Raw genomic sequence first — 23375 nt, 5'->3', positions numbered from 1 at the left:
GAAGAATCTTTTTAATTACAATACTTACATTCGTATTCTATTAGTATCTTTTCGAGATGCTTGCTGTCAGAGAAGAAGATTTAATTTTTGGGGAGAGAGAAGAGGGAATTACAGAAGACATTTCTTGTATATAAGTTGGGTTTACAACTATAGATAGCACTCATGACTTCTCCAAAACGTTTCATGCACCAAATGAAAATACTAAGTAATGAAGTAAGTAGAAGCTTTATTTATAGAGGATGGCTCTTATAGTACTCACTGATGAAATTAACATACTCAAAATTTAAAAATATAGGATAAACTAGAAAATTATGTCACTATAAGTACAAATGAGAAAAATATATATGTACTAAAATAGAGTGTGTTAAATTGATCGTATTCCCAAATAGGTAGTACATGGCATTTTAGCTATGGTATTATCTCTACGTATTTTATAATTGGTGTTTTTTTTTACACTCTGTATTTTTTATGATATCCCTGTAACAATTGTTTAAAGCTGGTTTCCATGTAGTCGATTGATATCCCCATTCGTTCAGAATAGGTTCGAGCAATCGGGATTGTCGACTACAGGACGTTCGATACGACACTAGACAAGATCGCCTGTCAGATTGAAATTCAATCCAAACAAATCATAATCGCCTTATGAGAAACTGCTCGCAGGCGTCCGCGATTAGATTGATAGAAATACATCTCAAAACGTATTGCCGTATTCTGTAAGTCACTACTTTTCGTACGGCTGCTTTTTTGTTTAAAGGCTCATGGCAGTTACAGAGCAGTCTAACTTTTTGAGATGATCAAGGCACATATATGGAAATCGAAATCGCTCCAGTCATATCAAAATGCTTCGAAACCTTCGAGGCGATCGGGACGATAACTTGCAAATCAGCCACAATAAGCATACCTCATAGTTTGTCTGTTGTAAGGAGGTAAATGAACATTTGGTCAGTGAACTATTTTAACATCATGGTCGTCCATCGTTGTTGCCAAACGAGCAAACGTCCTGTCTATTTTTCATCATAGTGTTATTGAAACTTTCGACTCACGTTTTCGCCGCGGATTTTGCCAAGCAAGCTAATAAGCACACTTTCGGATTGCGTATCGATAAGTGACACCCACATTATTGCGGAGGGAAACGGAATATCTGTCGCACATCTACCCGCTGCAATCTCTGTCGCTATTCTTCATTACAAAGCAAAGAGGTCTTGACTAGACCGCTATGAGATCGTGATAACAACCAATCTCCAATGTAACGGCGCCAGGCATCGTTTCATTGTGCTGTCGCCTTCTGCCCCTCAGTTGATGTTGTAGGACCACAGTTCTGTTGTTGATGTCGATGGTCATTTTCGCTTGACCCAGGAAGGTATCACAAAAGACATTGCTGTCCCATATCTGAAAGGAAGAATAAATACCGAAATGTTCAGATTAATTCTTCCAACCCTCCCATCTCTCGCAAAGTGAGTCTCGGGTGCAACAAACAAACAAACAAACAAAATAAAAAACTCCAAAAATGTATCAGCCGCAATAAGCAAATGAACTTAATATATTTAGTCTTGGCTCTACTGTGATCATAACACTTTATTGTATTTGACAGCGTTTGGTTTAAAACCTAACCCAAATTTCTTTAAGCGTGGCCTTTACTATCCTTCTCGCTGCTGCAAAGCTCTTACCTGCACTATCAAGTGGGTTTTCTTGGGCCTACGGACATAAAACAGCGCTCCAGAATTCCATTCTGGGTTCCGTGTGTTTTGGAGTGTAGGAGTTCTAACTGTCTTTCCTTCACACATGATCAGAGCATAAGGATCCACACCTGATACAGAACATGGAGGAAACGTTGGTTCACACTAGCGACATGACGGCATAAGAAGGTATGTTATGTCGTTCTGTTTCCAGTGTGAACATCCTGACATAATGACAAAAGTAACATAACAGCAGGAAAAAACCCTGATCTTTTCCTGACATAAGCGACCTTATGTCGTTAGGTCGCTAGTGTGAAATGCTATTGTAGGCTAAAAAAAGAACACAAGAATAAAAAATCCATCGGATCTTAAGAGGGCTGAATGTGACAATCCAGAATTGATGTACATTTGAAAATTACCATTTAATTGTGAGATCGATAAGCAAATAAGTACCAACAAAAATATGTTACAAATACAATATGTTATACACAATATATTAAATACAAATTTGCAAAGTGTCGAGGTTTCTTTGCAGCATAATCTACATTTACGTAAGAAACCCCAAGGCGAACAATTGAGTGAGAAGTCTGGTGAGGAAGGCATTACCAGCGCCTCCCTCACCTCAACCCTTGTGCTGTCAATTCCCTTGTCAGTACCAGTCCCTTCTCAAAGGCAAACATTTTGAGCGTTAAGACTGGTATGGAAGAAATTAGCAGCCGTCAGCACCAACCCTCTCTTTTCCTGGAGTTTCCAGCAGATAATATTTTATTAAGTAAAATAGAGTACTAACCTAATAACACAGACTTCTGTTGAAGTTCAACCGCTGACTTCACCAACACAGACAAGACACACACGGGGGTGCGGAATCTTGGAATGCAGCAAAAGATTTTACTGCCAGTGGGATGGTGCTTTTCCAGAACACTTATGACAAAGGGGGAAAAAAGAAAAAAAATTGTTTAAGTTTCATTCAGGAGTAAAGGCGTTTGCTCGCTTAAAGAGAGACTAAGACTGAAGCCTCAAAGCATAACTGGAATAGAAGTAGTTTACTTAGTGTGGTGGCAGCCTGCGTGGTTATCGTTTATTTCCAAAAGCACGCAAAGAGGACGAAACTACGAGCGGGTGTGACAAAATAAGGAGCAGGGGGGAGGGTGGGACAAACAAATGAAGCGGGCTTTCATTTCCAAAGCACGCTAATGTGACTCGTCCGGTGAGGGTTCTGAACAGAACTGTTCTTGGTGACTCTTAAAATGGAACTTAGTTGTTAACTCAGCCGATATATACAGGTACCTTGCATTCGAAGACTTCTCTGTGAAGATTCTAATCATGAAATTTCCCGCCTCGTTCGGATCGTAGGTTGATGGTATGACAATATATCTTCCTTGTTTCAGCTGATATCTGTTCACCACCTCACGCATGTTTATGAAGATCGAGTCGCCAGCTTTTTCCATCATTGAATGCAAGCGGTAAGTACGATTCTCTTCCACCTTTAAAACATGAGCATTAGATAATCAGTTACCGCTAAACTAAAACACGGTCAGCATTACGTAAAATAGACTAGGTCCAGCGCCAAGACCAGAAATCACATGAAAGGTCCGCGCATACTATGGTACGTGTTGCGGGGACATGTTGCAGCGAGACTTTTCCTCGTGTGAAATGCCATGCAACAATTGCAAAGTTCTGTTGCGGGAAAAAAGTTTGTCTCCGCAACACGCCGCATGAAATTCAGCTGGTGTAAATGTGTGCGTCATATTAAAGGCGGGAGCAAAATGACCTCATGTTTCAATGTCGCATCGTGTACCTGCTTATGCAAACTGTCCCCGCTCAACACAGAAATAAACCAATATCCGCTCCGTACGCCCTACATTGCGCACTGTCCCTGCAACACTGGGGTTCGTTCCCGCTTCATGTCTATTAACTTGCCCTCTAGCCTCAGGTGTGAGCAGACCTTTACTGTCAATTAATGTTCTTGCGTTTATTGAATTTATTATTTTTTTCGTAAATAAAGTAACGAAGCTAAAAAGAAGCGCCAATCAGAAAACACCGATAAACCGTTTTTTAACACGGTACCTTCATGATGAAATATCCAATAGTTAGATTCTTTCCACCTTCATCTCTATCGATGCGCGTGTCCTCTTGCATCAGAGCAATCATGACTTCTCCATCATCCTTGTCTTTGATGCTGAAAGCATACTAGCAAGAAACAGATTAGTCCATTTGGGTAGGAAGGCACCAATAATGGTGGGGTAGGCGTTAGAGACCCGGTGAGTCTACGTCTAAGAACGCTATACCTAGTAATGCAGGTAGGCTGGCATAGGGGTCGGCCGCTTTACTACTCTTAACCCGGTTCTTAACGAGTTATTTCATCACGGTGTACTCCCCATAACTCGAACCCTCGATAACTCGAACCAAAGTCAATTTCCCCTAGATTTCCGTCATACATTTATTGTAATTTTACCCTCGGCAGCCTGCAAGAGCATTCAGTATAATTAAATTTGATAAAAATGTACTCTGTGTGAATAGAAACACTGACAGTAAACATCGTTTTTTTTCTTCATTTCCGGTCATCTGTTCTTAACTCCCGACAACTCGAACTCCCGATAACTCGGACCTTTTTGAATCTCCTTTGAAGGTTTCAGTTATCAGGAGGAAATATTTAACAATGCCATCGCCCAAGAAAATAATACAGATATGGAAGACAGAGGTTTTTTTTTTTTTTTTTTTTTTTTGAAGGGGGGGGGGGGGGGGGCGTTGGGGGAGGGAGGGAGAAAGGAACGAAAGTTATTCACTAAGTGATTTCCATTACCTGTGGGTTCCTAAAAAAGCTGTCTTGGTTAGTAACACATCCACCAGCAGAGAAACCCAGCTTCCACTCGTTGTTGTGTTTAAAAAGATGCCAGCGTTTTGAAATCGAGAACACTGATGTATTCATCAAGTGACATATGGTGGCTTTGGAAAAGTAACGACAGAAGTCTTCAAACGCCATCCTAAGCAATTGTAAGAGATGGAATGTTAAATAATTCGTTGCCAATTCATAACTTCCTTAACTATATGATCAACCGTATATATCATTTCTGTTCAAATAGGAGAGGTTTTAGATGGCCAAAGCGTAAACTGACATCTGGCAAATAGAGAAAGTTCTATCTGATAACTGCCAATTGCTCCCGCCCATCCAGACCCTCTTGAATGTCTGATTTTTCTTTAGTCGTTAGTTTTCTATAAATACGCCCACAATGAACTAACCAGAACTCTCCATCGTCATCAAAATCTAGTCCAAGCTTTTTTCTTCCATCTGCATCTAGCTTTTCCCATTCTGCTGAACTACGGAAGAAAACAAACAAGCGACAAATTCGTTTTATGTTCCTCGTCTCATCAGTTTTTACCTGCTTCTACTGTACCCACATTATTGGGAAGGTCTTCTCGGATCGTCATATTTAAGGCAAGAATTTCAGTCTTTACTTTCAGTTTTTCTGTTTTTGTTCACACTTCAGTAAAATGTTGAGAAATTACCCATCACTCCAAGCACCGTTCCACTCTTTCTGTCCCCAGGGATTTCTCAGTCGAATCAAGTATAGATGCTCACGGTTAAACAAGTTGAACAAGCCCTCGCCAGTGGTGATCTGAAAAAAAAATAAACAAATCATGTTAACGATTTGTTATTAAAAATCGTGGTCATTATTCGCGGAATGAAACAAAGCAACATGCTAGCATACCTTCTTCATTGAAGTCACGCTATAAGCATGTCCCATTACCAAGCCAGTTTCGGTCCGTCTCTCCATGTCTTCATTTTTTTTGGCCTCAGGAATAAAACAGCGAGTCAGACAGACAGAAAAGACAGACAGACAGACAAGACAGACAGACAGACATACATAGACTTGTGGTGATGTGGAGCCAAGATATCTTAATTAAAGCAGTTATAAAAGAACAGACGCACAGTAACTGAACTAACAAACACACAATTGTTAGCGAGCTTATACGAGCAAGAAAACAATCCTAAATTTAAACCTGACGAATTGTACGACAAATAAAGCAACATTTACCGTGATAGAAGCACCGACTAGCGATCTGTCACTCATTGCTTTTCGTATGCTGTTGAAAAAAGCCAGTCTTCTTTCTTCATCATCATTGAAGCCAGCATCCTTTAGGTTGACTGACTCGCACACACCGCCTGTGAAATCCACCAGGGCATCCGCGATATTTCCTGCCTCCAATGCCTCGAAACTTCCATTTAACCTGAAGTAAATTAACGAATTTTATTTACCCTTTTGTTAAGCAGTCTTGCATGTGAAGATGACATGAGTGAATAAGGAGCTTTCTAGATGCATAGGCATAATGGTTAGTGATATTCTGATTGTCATTATTCAAAGTTTCGAATATGACTCTCATTCACACATTGTATTTGATCCCACATTTACTCTCATCGAAAAGTTGTCTCACTACCACTCCTTTGTTTAGTTATTGTCCGTGCTGGTCAGGTGAAAGCAAATAAAATATCATGCAGAGTGATGCAGAGAGAAATGGAAACAAAAGAACATTACATTTTACAGTGTATGCCGTTAGTGCTAGACTTAACATTAATTAAGTCTAAATGAAGGTTTCTTAGAGTTGGACATTAGCTTAAATTATCAAAAAAAGGAATTAGGCGAAAAGAAAGATAGGAAAAGAAAAACAAAAAAAAAAAACAATAGACAGACAGACAGACAGACAAACAGACAAACAGAGACAGACAGACCGGGGGACAGAAGACGGACGGACATACAGACAGACAGGCAGAAGACAGAAGGCAGAAACACAGACAGCAAGATAGACAGACTTGTAGATGGAGAGACCGACAAACGAAGAAAGGCACAAAGAAAGGAAGGAAGAAACCTTGGAACATCAAATATTAAGTGATAAATCATTACAATCTAGAAGTTCAAAACGGTAAGGTTAAGGCGCAATTCATTACCAATTTTACACGATTGATTAAGAATTATTTACGATGAATTAATAATGAAGCATTAGTCATTAACGTACTTTGCGTATGCCTTCTCAACTAACGATCCCCAAAATTCGTTCTTCTCCTTGGAGTGGATGAAGACCAACTGACCATTAATTGTAGGCAGTAGATCATCGATTACAACTTCCGTCCGCTCACCCTGGCGCCAAAACCGAAACCTGAATATTCCCTGGTAATTTCCCACGTCATTCGGGTCCCACTCCTGCTTCTTCATGTCGGGAATAACCTAATGGGAGGATAAAAATAATTTACTATGACAGTCCCTTAAATTTCAATTCAAAATTCAAATTTGAGACATTTTGTGTCCTTGTGCATGATTTGAGAAAGACTTCCCTTGTAAGTCGAAATATGACCTCAATAAACCAGCCCTTCTGCCGTAGTATCAGCTTTTTTTTTCAATCAATTGTAATCTGCGCATGGATTCGACTATTAAAACTGGGAGGTTCTCTCTAAAAACCGGCCTCTTGATAGTAAACACAAAATCAGTGTATCATATGCTTGAATTTCACATACATTTCCTGATGCAACTTTTCCACTACGTTATGACTCATCAACGATTGAGAAAGACGATTTTTGAGAATATAACCAGGTTATAGCTAGTTTGTTTGTGTTAGTTGCCGTTTGTTTTCTTTTCCTTTTTGTTTTGCTTGTTCGTTTGTTTATTTATTTGCTGCTTTTGTCAACACTTGCACATACCTCCCCTAAGAGTGACGGCTCCAGGGCCAGTGTTGCACAAGATGCCACAAACCAACAGTTACCCAGCAAGCCTTGAGTAATGTCATGTCTGCTAGATCCATCGACGAATAGGCTTGGAGGATCAGGGGCACAAATATCCTGTAGGAAAACAGATTGAATGAATCCAACAAGACGACAGCTCAACCAATTCGCAGGATGTCCGCGATACATTTCTTTTTGTATGTCTCACGTGTCTGCCCGTCTTGTACATGCTGCAATCTAATTGGCTGAGCTATAATACACTATCGGCGCACGCGCGCGCGACGTTTTCTGAGGGTCTATTTGGTTTGGCGGTTGAAGCTAATTTTGAGAGTCGGTTTGCGGGAAATTTACCTGGCGGTTTACGGTTAAGAAATTATAAATTCAGCTGGCGGTTGTCAGTTTTTGCATTGCTTGCTTTTGTGGTGGTCAGTCAAACATCTCGAGCAATCTTTGTGTTTGCGTTTTGTTTGCTGGTTGCTGAATGGAGTTAGAAACAATTTGTTCTCACTGTTCTTAAGATTTTGTGGTCTCGATTGTTGAGCTAAAATATAGTGAAGAATTTGTCACGCTCCGTTAAAAGATCGATTATGATGAGAATCGTCCTACTAGTAAGGCGGCTTTGGTTTTAGGAGAAAAATAAAGCGGGCTGCAGTTTCGGAGGAGCAAAATATGGCGGTTTTAGAAACGTATTAGTGTACGACCCCCTATAATGGATTCTTCTTTCTTGTCTTTCAGAAATTTCGAGCCTCTTTCTGAAGAACATTCAGAAACATTACTGGACAATTGAATTCCTAAGAAGACTAAAAAGAGGATAGGAAAGCTACTTGACTTTAAAAACTCAAAATTGTTGCTGAAGCTGACGAGCGTGTTTCCTCAGCTAGAAGTTTCAAATAACAATTCAGACCGTCCGATGTCGCCTAAGCGTGGGGTTTGGTTTTGCTTTTACTTCCCATGGGTTGCCGGAGAAAATGGTACAAGATATCGATTTTTAAACCAAACAAAAGCAAAGCAAACAAGTTACTTTCTATAATCAAATGAAAAGCCCTCTTTTTTGTTGGATGGATTTGTTTCCTTTGTTTGAGCGGCACACCTTGAAGCTGACTTTTATTTTGACTTAGGATTAATTTTTTCGTTTTTAATCGTTCAGTATTCACATTTGCGCCTTTTTTGAAACAATTCACGCAACCGCCTGTGAAATGAATCGTTTGGTAAACAAAAATATACAACGCCCATTTAGAAAGAAAAATAAGAACCAATAAGCTCAAACAGTAATACAGTCCTAGTGATATAAAAACAATATATTTGGTCCGTCAGTTACTTTATTTAATTTTCACCTTGCGAGACAAAAATTCTCTTGTCTTTCTGCTGAAAGAGAAGGGTATCTCTGTTTTTGCAGGGCAAGTACTTCTGTAACCCGCGATTCCAAAACGTGTTCAAACCGTTCATTCAAACCCCAGACTCATTTTTTTTCTCTATTCAAATCATTCATTTATCATTTTAATCATAATAACATGATAGATCAGCTCACGACATTCACGTTACCTAGTGCATAAAGTCAATATTTGATTTATCGAACGGGTGGCTGTACGGAAGCTTGTAAATATATTTATTTAAATACCATTGACTTAAGTACTCGGTCACGCGTTTTACACCGAATAAATAACAAACTCACTAAACTGATTGATGAATTAGTTTAAACTTGGATGAAATCTTTGCACAGTTTTGAAACAACCGAAGCAACAGGGTACTTTTGCCCTCTTGCTTTCTATATGTAACGTAATCTTATGACAAAAACTGTTTTGATGGTTACACAGTTTACTACACTGAACGGAAGATAAATATTTGGATGATCGAATGCATGTAGCAAAATATCAGTTTGAAAATTGATTTAACATAAACAGAAAACTAAGTAAAATACGTTGTAAGTTTTCGTTATGTCCGATCGATGTAGCGCAAAATAGGCTTTGCGACTTAAAAGTCACTTAGTTACATATCTGTTATATATGATTGGATATCATTTTTAATTGCAACATTTATATCAACTGAGATATAAGTTTAAGTAAATCATATCTGAAAACAAACCACAAATCTAACCACTACTCAAAAACAACAGAAGGTTAAAAATTACGAAAAAGGAACTACAAATAGGATTTGTAGCTTGGAGGATGTGGTATAAACGACGTTATATAATACTGCGTTAATTTAGATATATTTTTCTTTTCTACCTGATCAGGGTAAAATTATGCTAATTTAATTATAAGTTAACCAAGTACAATCACGCGATTTACATGTTAATAATTTCTTTGTTGCGTTGACAACAGTTCTTACACGGAATGGAAATCAAAAGTTTATAACTTTATTTAAGAAGCATTCGAAGCAAATACCTGTTTTCGAAAGCAATACCTTTGAAAATGCGTGATTTCAATACTTACCTATCACTGAAAAGATTGAAAATTTACCAGCTGTTGATAAACAAAACTAAAAGTTTACCTGAGGTCGTTTCCACTCGACTGCTTGCGGCAGTTCTCGGCTGAAAAACAAAGATTTCTTTTCCGCAGGGAATTCGGTGTCCACGAACAATCGTTCTTCTTTTTCACATTGTTTCTTGAGCTTGCTGTAGCGCTGGTTTTTGAAGTAATGAAGCTTTACCATCGCTTACAATGGCGAGATTCCACGCCTGGTAAGTGCAAGCTTCGACCGTGCATAAAATGCAGATTTTTGAAATCAAGTAACATCATCATAGTGGTGGACACGCGGTAAAAGTCTGGGTCTAGAACATGGAAGAGAGGCTACTGATTTAATCAAAACAATGCACGCCTATTTTCCGCTTCCACTAAAGTTTGGTGACTTTGCCTGCCCATCATCCCAGGGGCAGCTAGTCGGGACGATGCGATGTTTTCAAGCGAAAATTGACAACCCTGCTCTTGAAGTAAACTTTCCCCACAAAATATCGCGTCGCTAGCAAATATCGCATCGTCCCGACTAGCTGTCCCTAGGCCTCCGACGATGGCCCAACATAAAAGCTATAATCAGTTACGATTAGCCCTCGTCTAAGGTTTGCAGGCAAATTTGTTTACTTTGCTAGTGTAGACGTTTGATGAACTTCAAATCAAGGTTCTTTTACAACCCCGTAGCAGATTTGTTTGAAAATCCAAACATCATTTTCAGTTTCCATAATTCTTTTTTGTTTTTGTTTTTAGAGCTTACAGTAAAGATCAAGAATATTTTTCGATTACTCCAAAACGTCCGTATCTTTATATCCCTTCTATGCTGTTTCGCATACAGTTCACATTGATAACACGAAACATTAGCTCTAAAAACAGTTTAATTACTTTTATTGATTACCAGGAAAACCTACAAACCCCTTACTGTTACAAAATTTAATTTGCAAGCACTGTATCTGAAAATAGTTGCACAAAAGTATAGGAAATTGTAACAAATGACTCTAAATTTCTAGAATTAACACCTTACTTTTACAAAGTTCCACAACAATGTCAACTGCTCTTGAAAATGACTGCGTTGTAGACAATTTCACATATTATTTCAATACTCTTCATTTTAAGTTATCCTTTCTTTCCAATAACCTCCTCCAGTTCTGCAAAATCGAACCATTACTGTTGAGACTTTCCTGTAATCTAAGAATATTTTCGACCTTTTTCAAGTCACACTAAATATTTCAGCTCACACAAGCAGAAAATAGAAGCCGCAATTTAAAAATACACTGTAAACTTCTCTCTTACTGGTCAATTAAGTAGAAATAGCTACAGTTCTAACGCATTCATAGAATATTTCCCGAAGACAAATTGTCTGTATAAATTCACACCACGATTTAAGCTCGTTAAACTCAGGTTAAAATGTTGCTCACTGGGAATTAATCGTTTGACGTTTCAATAACGAAACCAATGTGGAACATGTTTAAAATGAAGGCTTTCAGTTTTCTGTCGTTTTCTCAAACAACACGGCCAGCTACAACAAGAGTTCCTTCTTCCAAGTAAATTTCTACGCCATCTTATTTGAATTCTACTTGTTAGTTCTCCGATCGCGCTATTACGTACAACTGTAACCCCTATTTCTCCAACCAAAATTGCCTAGATCACGCAGGTTTGGAGTTCCGTACACAGGGGCATATTACCGGTGGTAAAATTTCGTCTTCCTAAAGATTATTTCACGTCAGGCGAGCTTTATTCCTGTTTTGAAGACGTTTCTTGCCTCGCCCAGTGTTAACTACCAAAAGAGGCCAAGTTTCCCAAGGTGTCCTCTTACTGGGTCTTCGGATTTAAAGTTGGCCTTTAAATAAACTACTAGCTGTGAAATATGTATAATAAAGTTCTCTATTCCTGAATGAAGGGAAGCTATAAGCAGAATATACAAACTGTATAATAAATAACTGCGTTCTGCACCGTAGTCTATGGTTACCAGCTTGAGCTTTACACAAGCAAATAGTGGAAAGCACACGCGAAAAGTGTTACTAGAAATTTTTCATGCTCCAAAATTTTACAAATGCCGACAGCTGTAAAAATACTATTTGTTTCATTGCTCTACGATCCTGAAAATCTATCTAGAGAATTACCAAATTAATTAATGAGCTAGATCGCCCTTTTTTTAAGGATTAATTTTCCTACACACAATTTTATTGCCAGTTACATTTCATTGGCAAGATCTTTTAAGTAAACCAGACTCTCTTCGAGGGATCCCGGATGCATCACGTCATCAGTTTGGAATTTTACGCCAAGAATTTCAGACTTCCTTGAACGGGGAAGATATTGAGTATGCGAAGGGGGCAGGCCTGTTTATCACAGCTAACCTTTTAGCCAAACATCCTTTCACTTTCTTAAGACGTTAAGCACCATTACCGATACGAATTCACACGGATCATTAATTTAGAATTGTAAATTATTAGATGGCCATAAGGTCTTGGTAGCATTTCACTTCCACCGTAACAGATCCCGGCATCTTGACCTGGTGGTTCCGTCTCCGTCCCATCAGTTGGTGAGTCTCGACCACGGCTTTGTTGTTGATATCAATAGCTATCTTGGCTTGGCCCATAAATGAGTCCCAGAACCAGTTGGAATCCCATACCTAAGTGAAACAGAACCACTCTGGAGTCAATGTTGAACAATGTTGAACATTAAACCGTTTTGATTAAATTTCGCCATCTTGGAAAACATCGGCTGAAGTACAGACCCAAGGGGCAACAGAGGCACACATTTACGATAGTCAACATGGTGGTTTTCATATTACAGGTTTATGGTAGGTATTGGTGAAGGGGTGAGAAGGGGGTCGGAGGAAGTAACCCATCGGCACCCACCAGTGATCGAATCTGGTTTCTGCATTTGCTACATGATGGGTTCCTAATCTATTCCCCCTTCCCCGCCCCCCCTCTCCTTCATCCATACCACTTCCGCCCTCCCTCCTAAAAAAAATAATAATACAAGCCCAGGAGTTTCTAACATTCTCAGATCGAACAGATCACCTTTTAACAAACTTACCTGTACGACCAAGCGCGTTTTCTGGGGTCTCCTGACGTAAAACAAGGCACCTGTGTTCCACTTTGGATTGAGTGAGTCCTTCTCTACAGGGGTTCTAACTTTTCGTCCTTCGCAGCTTATCAAGGCGTAAGGATCGGGCGCTGAAATAATAGAACATGACAATTTATACCAGCTTATTTTCAGTGCTGTAATAAGGAGAAGACTGCAAATTTCGTCGCAACCTCTGACCTTCGAGATTACAACTCGGTATTCGGTATTTCTTTGAAATGGCTTCGTTTTAACGTCGCTTGGTTGATTACACGCCCAACAAGTGCGCGTTTTGGGAGACCGAGGAAAACCGCAAAAGATTCATTTTCGTAAACCATTCGGATATATCGTGTGCCGTGACCAAAAGCCAGCGACAGAAATGTCTGACGGATTGCGGAAGCGGTTAAAAATGTAAATAAGTGATGAAGCGAAACCTTAGTTTCTGTGACGCAATTGACATTTTCATTATTAACAAAAACATCTGAAAGTGACGGTCTAGAAAGGTACGGACTCCTCGAACCCTGTTTTGTGAAGTACATGTAACCAGCTCTTAATCGCTTTACCAGCTACCATTACAACAGGCCTTCGGAGTGAGTTCGGTAAATGTTTAACTTTGGACAACAACAAAGAAATTGGTTGTTCTTACTCATTGATAGCGTGCTTGTTTTCTGAAGTCCGCCCGCTGACCTGACAGTAACGGAAATGACGCAGACGGGAGTACGACATTGAGGGAAGCAACACCAGATTTTACTTCCGACCGAGTGCTCCTGGCTCAGAAACCTGAAAATTAAACACACAAGATATATAAGAAACAAGAAGCGTTACAAAATAACTAATTGAGAAGTAAAAAAAACTGTCAAATGCAATCCGTCAGACATTTCTGTTGCTGACTTTTGGTCACGGGACACGATATATCCGACTGGTTTACGAAAATGAATCTTTTGCGGTTTTCCTCGCTTTGCTACAGTAACGTACGGAAAACATTCCATCAGATACCTGGGGCCAAAGCTCTGGAGTCACCTGATGACCGATGAAAGAAACTGTCAGTCTCTTAATACATTTAAGAAAATAATTCGGAAACGCGACTTCAGTAACTTTTTAAACAATGAAAGATGCAATTGCCGCCTTTGTGAATTTTAATAATAATCATGTATATAGCTTTTTTTATCACATAAATTTTTCTTATCATTGCAATAGTTGTAATTTTTTTAGGTAGGTGTCCACAATTAGTAAAGGGGACGCTTCCCCTCAGCTAAACATTTTAGACACGGTAATAAAGTTTATTATTATTGTTATTGTTATTATTATTATTATTATTATTATTATTATTATTATTATTAGTAACCATGTTACATAGTAACCATGATATCATGACATATATGATATGACGATGATGATAATAAATTATTATTATTATTATTTTGATATTATTATTACTATTATAATTACCGAAAACTTAAGGAACAACGGAATTTCTGAATTTTTTACCAGATACATGTAAGATTCAAGTTTGTATGGAAAAGTGCTCAATAAAGTTTGCTTATTGTTATTAAAAATTATTATTATTATTATAGCTCTTATTATTATTATTATTATTATTATTATTATTATAGTTTAGCTCTAGTTTTTGTCACAATAAACACTCCTTTTTATTTATTTATTTTTAAAAAGAATATTATTATTATTATTATTATTATTAATTAAAATAATAACACAAACACACTAATTAATGTGAACCTATCGGCACCTTAGGCCACATCCGAGTTGCCCTTTGTCTCCATGTCAAAATGAGTCTTCGTGCCGAACCATTGTAATGAAAATGCTTTTCGTATCTAAGTTCATTTTCATGCATATCAACTCATCTTCATAAGAAAAGTTTTGTACGAGCAATCGTTTTGAAACAGAGGCAAAACGCGAACCGGAAATGGCCTGTTCGTGCGTTACAAAGCGACATTTCGAGAATACAGCGGAGGAAAATAAAACAGTCTTTCAGTCTACTTCTTACATTGCACTAGAAGACTTTTCAGTGAATATTCTCATCAGAAATTGTCCAGCTTTGTTTTGTTCGTATGTCGAGGGAATCACTACATATCTGCCTTTGTTCAAATGGAACTTGTTCACCACTTCTCGTGCGTTGATGAAAATGGAGTCGCCAGCCTTTTCAAACATTGTGTGCAAACGGTACTTTCTGTTCTCCTCGACCTACGGAGAAACACGCAACCATAAACAAAGAAAGAATCAAACAAACAAATAGACAAACAGGTAAAGAAACAAACAGGTAGGCAGGTTGACTGATTCGGACTGACAGACAGACGTTCAGACAGACAGGCACTCTGGCTGGCAGGCAGACAAGCAAACTGAATCAGACGGACAGACAGACAGACAATCCACTGATGTCGATTGTACACTCATGGTCTTAGGTCGCCAAAAGGTCAAGACAATAGCGAAGTGTTCCTAACAAGGCAAACGGAAAGTTCTACTGTGCTGTATTTTGCGTTTATTCTAACGCTTGCCGTTGTGGCGTTACTTTTTAATTCATCGTAGCAAGTGCACAATGAACATGTACCTTCATAACAAAATAACCGATGGTCAGATTCTCCACTCCACGCTCTTTTTCTTTCCTTGTGTCTTCTTGCATCAGAGAAATCATAACCTCACCCTCCTCTTTGACAGTGAAGGAATACTGAAAGAGAAATTATAATATAAAGATGTTTTCCAGGATCAAACAAAACTGTAGCAACGCTAGATTAGTGTGCGTTCGGCGTTACTATAGCCTTCCACGCAGACGCTCTTCGGGCTCGTCACGCGTTCGTGGGGAAGGAACGCGTGACGAACCCTAAGAGCGTCTGCGTGGGAGGTTATAGTAACGCCGAACGCACACTAATCTCATTTTATTCTAACTAATTACAACAGATGTGCTGTAAGGGGTAATCCATGAGGGCCAGTAAGGAGGTCAAACCGTTATGGATGTCTCCTGTCCGAGATATTTTTACCATCATGTAGTAGCCAAATCAAAAGGAGCGACAAAAGTATGTAACTGATATCAGAAATGAGAGAATAGAGCTGCCTGCGCGATAGATCTGTGCTATGGAAACAGAAAGTTGAAAGTGAAACAACACCCTGAAAAGGGGGCTTAAGGCCGTATGAATTCCTTGCATTTCTAGTCCGGCAGAAACACAGCATCAACATCCGTACTGCTTGATCTGTGACAAGGCTTATGCAACATCACCTTGGCATATGAAATAATTACACCACGAATAGCGATACATAAATAATATTGATATATCATATCCGTATTGGCGTGCTTGACAGTACCTGAGGATTCTTAAGGAAAGTGCTTCTATTTTCAACACACCCTCCAGCATTGGAGCCTGGAGTCCATCGATAAGTGTGCTTGAAAACGCGCCATCTCTTTGACAATGAAAAGAATGATGTGTTGATCACATGGCACAGGGTAGCATTGGTAAAATGTGAGCAGAAATCTTCAAATGACATCCTACAGAAACAAGAATTCAGAGCGTGAGGCACACTGTCGTAAGGTAAAGGTCTGCATATGTAAGGTAAGGTAAAAGTCTGCATATGAGCCAAGTGGCTCATCAGGCCGGAGATTATCCCAGTTTCAGTAGCATGAAGTGACCAGGAGTATTTCTTCTCCCCTTGGATGGGATGCTAGTCCATTGCGGGGCTACCTCCCAGCATTAAATTTGCTGGTACCCATTTATACACGTAGGTAAAGAGAGGCACTGTGAGAGTAAAGTGTCTTGCCCAAGAACACAACACAATGTCCTTGACCAGGGCTCGAACCTGGACCGCTGGCTCTGGAGTGGAGCCACTAACCATGAGGCCATCGTATTCTGAAAATCTCCAATTGAAAGAAGTTCAAGCAGTTGTACTTACAATTTTTTAAGCTCTCACGAGACAAGTGTCTTAACTCAAGAGATGAAAGTGTAAATTCATGATATCAGAGTCTCATCTCCCAAATGGAGACAAGAGTCTAACTTGTTTCGTGAGATGAGAACCTTGTCTCGCAAGGGGGTGAATAATTACTTTTGAATGTTACTGTACAGTGTATATAAAATGATTAAAATGTCGTGACTCAGACTGCAGCAAGTGTTACACCTACCAAAATTCCCCATCATTCTCAAAGACAATTCCAAGCTTTTCTCTGTCACTTTGTTTTAGTTTTTTCCACTCCTCTGAGCTGTTAAACAGGAAAATAAAAAGTAAGGTTAATTTCACATAATGCATAATTAGACTTGAGCTAACAAACAGAGAATCCAAAGAAGACAGGATTGAGAAAAGCTGATTTTGATTTGCACTTAGTCGTACACTGTACATGAACAAGCATTTTAAGGGCAGGAAAACCACTGACAACAACATCGACAAAAGCAAAGAAACTAGCAATGATACCGTGGAACTTAAGAACAATTTACACATACATGTACATGTTCTGTGATTTAACACTGAGCTCCTGGCTCATATGTAAGTGACTAACAGGAAAATAATGTACTCTCAGGGGTTTCATTAAGGGCTGAACACCGGGCAAATTGACCGTCTACAAGAAGTCTAGAAGTTCAGTTCTAATAGTTTTGCCTGCCTTTGAAAAGCAGTTGCCCTCCTGGGGAAAATGTTAATGGAACCCCTGTATACTTTAGTGACAATTCATTGAACCATCCTTGCAAGCTGGTAGCCAGTCAGTTTTGGTCTCTGACTGTACTGTCAAGAGCATTCATGACAAACGCAGTGTAGGAAAAAGTGCAATGCATAATTGATTTACTGATAATTACTCGTCACTCCATGCTCCATTCCACTCCTTTTGTCCCCAGGGATTCCTCAGACGAATCATGTACAAATGCTGCCGATTGAACAAACTGAAGAGACCGTCACCAATAGTGACCTGAAGGACAGAAGCAATAAATATAAAATGCAACAATTTCAATCATATGCACAGTGTAGCAATCGTTAAAACTTTTATGGCCAAATGTAACAGTCTAGAGAGAGTGGAAATAACTGACGTGCATGTATTACATGTAATGTAAATGTACGGATGTACACTGATTCTTTTAGTCAAGACCTCAAAACCTCAAAACTTTCTACACAATTTACAGAATTTAAAGCAGAATAATTTATTTTGGGGAGCGTGGAGGGTGGAGGAGGACACAACACACAAATGATGTGACAATGAAAAATAAAAATAAACGTACACGTACTGCCCCTCAGGGAGTACAATAATGTATACACAAATTTACCTTCTTTACGGCTGTTACACCATATGCATGTCCCATGACTAAGCCGGTTTGTGTGCGCTTTTCCATCTCATCCCTGTTTTTGATCTACAAGTGAGAAAGGTAAAAAATGTGAGATACAGTTAGTACTACTATTTGTTTGATAAAAGCTTGCTCTTCGAGTATGCAAGATGAACCAAATCCTGCCCTATGATTGGCTCACCAAGTGGGTAAGTTGGAGCTATCTCCCCCCTTAGGATTATGCCCTGTTTTGCATGTACAAAAATGTAATTCTTCGTGTCACATTAATAGCAATTCCTTTCAATGTCAAAGTTTGTTATGTCAAGCAGGTTGGATATTGGCCTTGTTTTTAATCCCTTTTTCTGTGTATTGATTAATAGACCTGTCCTTGAAATTGGCCAATATCCAATTATCCATGAGCAATAATTAACCCATACAACTGCACATACAGTTCTGATTACTAACAATAAGATGTGAAAGGTAAACTGATCAACATGACACAAGCGTGCGACTGAGAAAAAATCTGAGTCCCCAACAGGAATTGAACCAATGACCTCCCAAACACCGGGTGCCGGCACTCTATATACCTGTGAGATGTACATTTTGTTTGCACAAGCAAGCAGAGAACATACCCTTATTGAAGCACTGATCAGCGACTTTTCCCTCATCGCTCTCTCCATACTCTTAAATAAGCCTTGCCTCTTTTCTGTATCTTGACTGTAGCCTCCATCTTTGAGATTAATCGATTCACACACTCCCCCAGTGAAATCTACCAAGGCATCACCAGTGTTACCTGCCTCTAGTGCCTCGTAGGAACCAGCCAACCTGGGAAAGAATTGATAACGTTACACAGATTTCGTACACTAAAAAACTTAATAAAAGAGAAAAAGGTGGTAAAAGCAAAGAGTTGGTATCCAAGCTTATATGTACATGAAGTATTAAACTATTATGTGGGCACTGGGTATTTCAACCCTCTCCCCCCGCCAAAAAAAAAAAATGGTGTAAAAAACAGTACTGTAATGCCAGCATTCAAGTATTAGGCCATACCCGTATTCTTGTTATTGGACTGAAACTAGTTTGCAACTGACGCTAATGCGGGGAGTCTTTTCAAATGCAAATGACATTTGAATCTCTTTATATTGATATTGCCCATCACGAGTCTCCATTGCAGGCTAGTTCTAGTCTGATATTGAGAATGCAAATATAGCCTGCCATATTTGATAAACCTTGGCAGAGAATGGCACTGTGAAAGTCAAGTGCCTAACTAAAGACTTCTGAGCTCAGAGTCCAGCATGCTGAGAGCATTCTGTTAAACACCTCCTAAGGAAAGGCAAACTAAAAATATGAACATACATGTAGCTATTCATCTTACTTAGCATATGCCTTTTCAATTAAAGCACTCCAGAATTCATTCTTCTCAGTGGAGTGGACGTACACCAATTTGCCACCTATTGTCGGCAACAGATCATCAATGACGACTTCAGTCCATTGGCCCTGCCGGAAGAACCGGAACCTAAAGATTCCCTGATAGTTCCCAACATGCTCTGGGTCCCATTCCTGATGCTTCATTTCTGGGATGACCTAAACAAACACAAAACAGGATATTATAAGAATATGTAACCACAAAAAATCTGCAAGACTTGTAGATCTACACATTTAGTGTATTAATATAGACATGTATGCATTTATGCATACAGTGCAGCTCAGATATAAGCGAGCCAAAATTTACCCGTAATTTGCGTCAGCCGAAAATGTGTACATTCGCGTACACATATGAAATGATGCCCAGGAGTCCCAAACAACTGTCCAGTAGCCCTAAGTTTACACTCCTTGGTAGAGAAAGGCACTGTGAGAATGATTTCAAGTAATCTTAGTTTTTAATTAGAGAGAACAAAAAGTCCACATTTTGATCCCCATGTGTACATCTCGCCTCTTCCAAGGCCTAACAAATGCATGAACCTCAAATATAAATTGTATAGAGCAACACAAACCTTCTCCAACAAAGATGGCTCCAGGGCCAACGACGAACATGCTGCCACAAACCAGCAGTTACCAAGCTTCCCCTGTGTTACATCATGGCTGCTCATTCCATCCACAAACAGCTTTGGAGGATCAGGAGCACAAATGTCCTACAGGGAAATAATTATTACAATAATACAATTCATTTACTGAGCATATCATTCAATGATTATGTTTACTTAGGAATGAGTCCAATTTCAGTCTAAGTCTGACATGTAGTGTCATTTATGCCTTAGAGGCTATAAACATCTTAGACTTAACAGTACTATAAGATTTCCCTGAAATTTCTTTACTATGCAATATATTGATATTAATACCAAATTTTCATTTTCATTCTTCTTATTTTCAATTGAGAGGACGCAAAAAATTATGGCAAAAGATTGACTTAACCAGGCAGTTAGCCATTTACAAACTCGTTTATTCAGACAATTGGACCTTCATATAAGAGTGGTTCTTCCTTTTGCCACTGAACATACACATTCATGGATATGCATTAAAGAAGCGCGATAATAACTACTTAATAACCGAGAGTGAGGTCGTTACGGGAAAATCTCAAATTGAGGCCTTGCCATATTGACCGAGCGATAGCGAGGTCAATACGGTAGGCCGAGGTTTGAGATTTTCCCGTAACGACCGAACGGTCGAGGTTATTAAGTTGTTTATTATATGGCTCATTAATAAAGAGAAAAATCATTTGAGCGGAAGTCGCCAATTTACATCCAGCGATGCGCGCATTTACCGATTCATTCATCGTGTCAAACCTAGGGCAAAACTACACAGTCAGTGAATTTCACCACTGTATTACGTATTCCGTTAAAAACACTCATTTCTTTACGGAAAAGTCACTGTCACAGCCTCAAAAACGTATTTTAGTATCGTGGTACCACAAGTTGATGGGGAAGTTTTTCGACAACATATCTTCGCCTTCTTTATTCTGGGATTTATGGATGAACATTTCAAGCCTTGTGAACGTCTGCAGTTATCAGAAACACTGCTACCGACAGAAACCGCCCGATTGTTTACATCTGATGATCCTGGAAGCTGATTTACACTTGCTAGTGTCAAAGCGAGGGAATCTATTTGACGAGAACTTTGACGGAGTTCAATACTTCGGTAATTACTGTGACTAAGATGATAACTTATAAGTTTCTTTGTGGTGTTCTGCTCAGGATGCATGGCAGATCTGCCGATGGTGTTTTTTACTTAGCGATTTTAGCTTTACTTAAGACTAGGCAAACTTTGATTGTTTTTCACTAGTGCCCGCCAAGGTTACCGACTGGTAAGTCATCTATATAAATTTTATTAAAGAAATATCTCTAAACTTTTAGCTACTGATATTCTCGTACTGATTTTAATCGGCTTTCATCGCTTCAATGCGCTTGAATTTTCAGAACCGGGCTCTTCCTAATTTGCATAATCCGTAATCGGCCCGTGGGCATTACGGGAGAATAATGCCCTACAATTCAGTGACAATTAACCAATCAGAGCGCGCGTTATATCGGCCACAAGCCAAAGCCATATAATAATTTATCATTATTTCACAGTCACATTCATCAAGGGGCTGCAAATCACCACTGATAATATTATGATTCTACCGTGCATGAATCCATGCCTCTTGAAATAATCATTGATGCATTATGTGTGTTTGCATAATTTGCCACCATCTTGTTTAGCAGTTGAAAGTTGAGGAGAGCAGAGCAGAACAAGAAAGCAAATAACAAATGAAGTCCTGAAGCTACTTTTGACATTTGAACTTATATTACGCCTTAAATTTCACTGTATGACGAGCAGACATGAAAGCGACGAGAATGCAACTTGGGGCTTCCCAGCTTTGCACTTGCTGTTTATACTATGCTATTTTTATGCCTTGTCTTGATGGTTATTGGACGAGTTCTTAAAGGCTATGGTCCTCCTACAATCATTGTGTTAAGTAAAATTCCCAAGAGCACAATACAAATTAGTATTTATCCCAACTTTTCTTTTCAGAATAGAATATCAACTGAAGGTAAAAGATCAGTTGATTGCAGCATTGTTTCAATGATAATACAATATTGATGATAAAGGAGGAAAATAACATATATGCATAATTATTATTACTTTAAAAAAAATGAGCAGAAAAGTAAGCTTACTGATGAGAACTCTTGTCTGAAACAATCATGCATTTACTGACTTATTTTATGTTTTTTCCTCTCTGCATTTTTGACTTGTCAAAATTTAGAATTTATTGATTTCATCTAGAAATACATCAAAAGAATTCCAATTTGGTGTCAAGAATTTAAACAGCTTGAGAGAGCATCACCCACGCACGGCTTTCAAAAAAAAAAATTAAATATTAATAACCAAAAATAAAAAGACAACCTAATTAACGCATAGCATAACATGTTTACGTTTATGATATGGGCCTTTCTCCGCAAGAAGTAGGTCGACCCCACAGTCGACTCTAATGAGATACAAATGAGCGAAATAAACGATTTAAAATTTTCCGTCTAGAATGCAGCCATCAGACTTGCCAAAAGAGAGACAGTAAGCTTAATGACAGCTTTTATGAAATTAGGGTGTTCACTGACCTTCAAACAGCTCCGCCACAACAAGGCAATATTGTAACGATTAAATCCCGCACATTAACCTAAAGCTTAGTGATGTCTAACGTAAATACAGTTATCGCCGTCCAAATACGAAGGATTTAAGCTGATGAATGGCTTGTTACATGAGACAAAGAACGAATATAAAGCGTCCAAAGGCTTCGGAGAACTGATCGCACTAAAGCAACCGCAAGAAAATGGTTCAAATCACAATTACTTGCAGTGAAATTGAAATCCCGCTTGGTTTCATCATGATATAATTTCTGTGCCTTTTGCGATCGATATGTTAGGAAATGAAAACGACTGAGGAATACAAAATCAAAACGAAAATCATATGGGAGCGGTGTGATCAAGCTTAGCTTACCTTTGGCCTCTTCCATTCAACTGGCTCCGGAGGTGTCGCACGGCTAAAATACAAAGACTTCGTCTCTGGCGGAAATTCAGGATCCACAAATAGTCTTTCATCTTTCTCACACTGCGCCTTGAGCCTGCTGAAACGCTGATTTCTATAATAATACAACTTCACCATTTTCTGTAGCTAAGTCACGTCTATATTGTCGCTCACGAGCTGGATGCGAAGTTCCAGAAGCCTCGTAATCATTCGCGCGGAAATCAATTGAAAT

General features: G+C 39.0%; 2 protein-coding genes across 2 annotated transcripts; both read right to left on the bottom strand.

Moving 5' to 3' along the window:
- Nucleotides 1-209: 209 nt before the first annotated feature.
- LOC110059257 (calpain-5-like) lies at nucleotides 210-10138 on the bottom strand. The gene is made up of 13 exons (XM_089294993.1): nucleotides 9880-10138; nucleotides 7369-7506; nucleotides 6690-6898; nucleotides 5714-5906; nucleotides 5387-5470; nucleotides 5184-5293; nucleotides 4917-4994; nucleotides 4480-4660; nucleotides 3744-3866; nucleotides 2964-3160; nucleotides 2467-2597; nucleotides 1668-1807; nucleotides 210-1389 (listed from the first exon to the last, which is right to left on the bottom strand). Exons 1-13 carry the CDS (start codon nucleotides 10039-10041, stop codon nucleotides 1207-1209), a joined length of 1929 nt encoding a protein of 642 aa, XP_089151119.1. The 5' UTR covers nucleotides 10042-10138; the 3' UTR covers nucleotides 210-1206.
- A 558-nt stretch (nucleotides 10139-10696) lies between these two features.
- Nucleotides 10697-23349, bottom strand: LOC110059258 (calpain-5-like). Its single transcript, XM_089294992.1, has 13 exons — nucleotides 23117-23349; nucleotides 20143-20280; nucleotides 19524-19732; nucleotides 18784-18976; nucleotides 18155-18238; nucleotides 17693-17802; nucleotides 17029-17106; nucleotides 16221-16401; nucleotides 15472-15588; nucleotides 14911-15107; nucleotides 13552-13685; nucleotides 12879-13018; nucleotides 10697-12468 (listed from the first exon to the last, which is right to left on the bottom strand). The coding sequence occupies exons 1-13, from the start codon at nucleotides 23279-23281 to the stop codon at nucleotides 12286-12288; spliced, it is 1929 nt and encodes a 642-aa protein (XP_089151118.1). The 5' UTR covers nucleotides 23282-23349; the 3' UTR covers nucleotides 10697-12285.
- Between the last annotated feature and the right edge of the window lie 26 nt (nucleotides 23350-23375).

Source organism: Orbicella faveolata, unplaced genomic scaffold (genome assembly GCF_042242905.1).
Source record: "Orbicella faveolata isolate gen_17 unplaced genomic scaffold, um_ofav_v1 contig_25, whole genome shotgun sequence".
Lineage (NCBI taxonomy): Eukaryota > Metazoa > Cnidaria > Anthozoa > Scleractinia > Merulinidae > Orbicella > Orbicella faveolata.
This window is presented reverse-complemented; position numbering and strand designations above follow the sequence as displayed.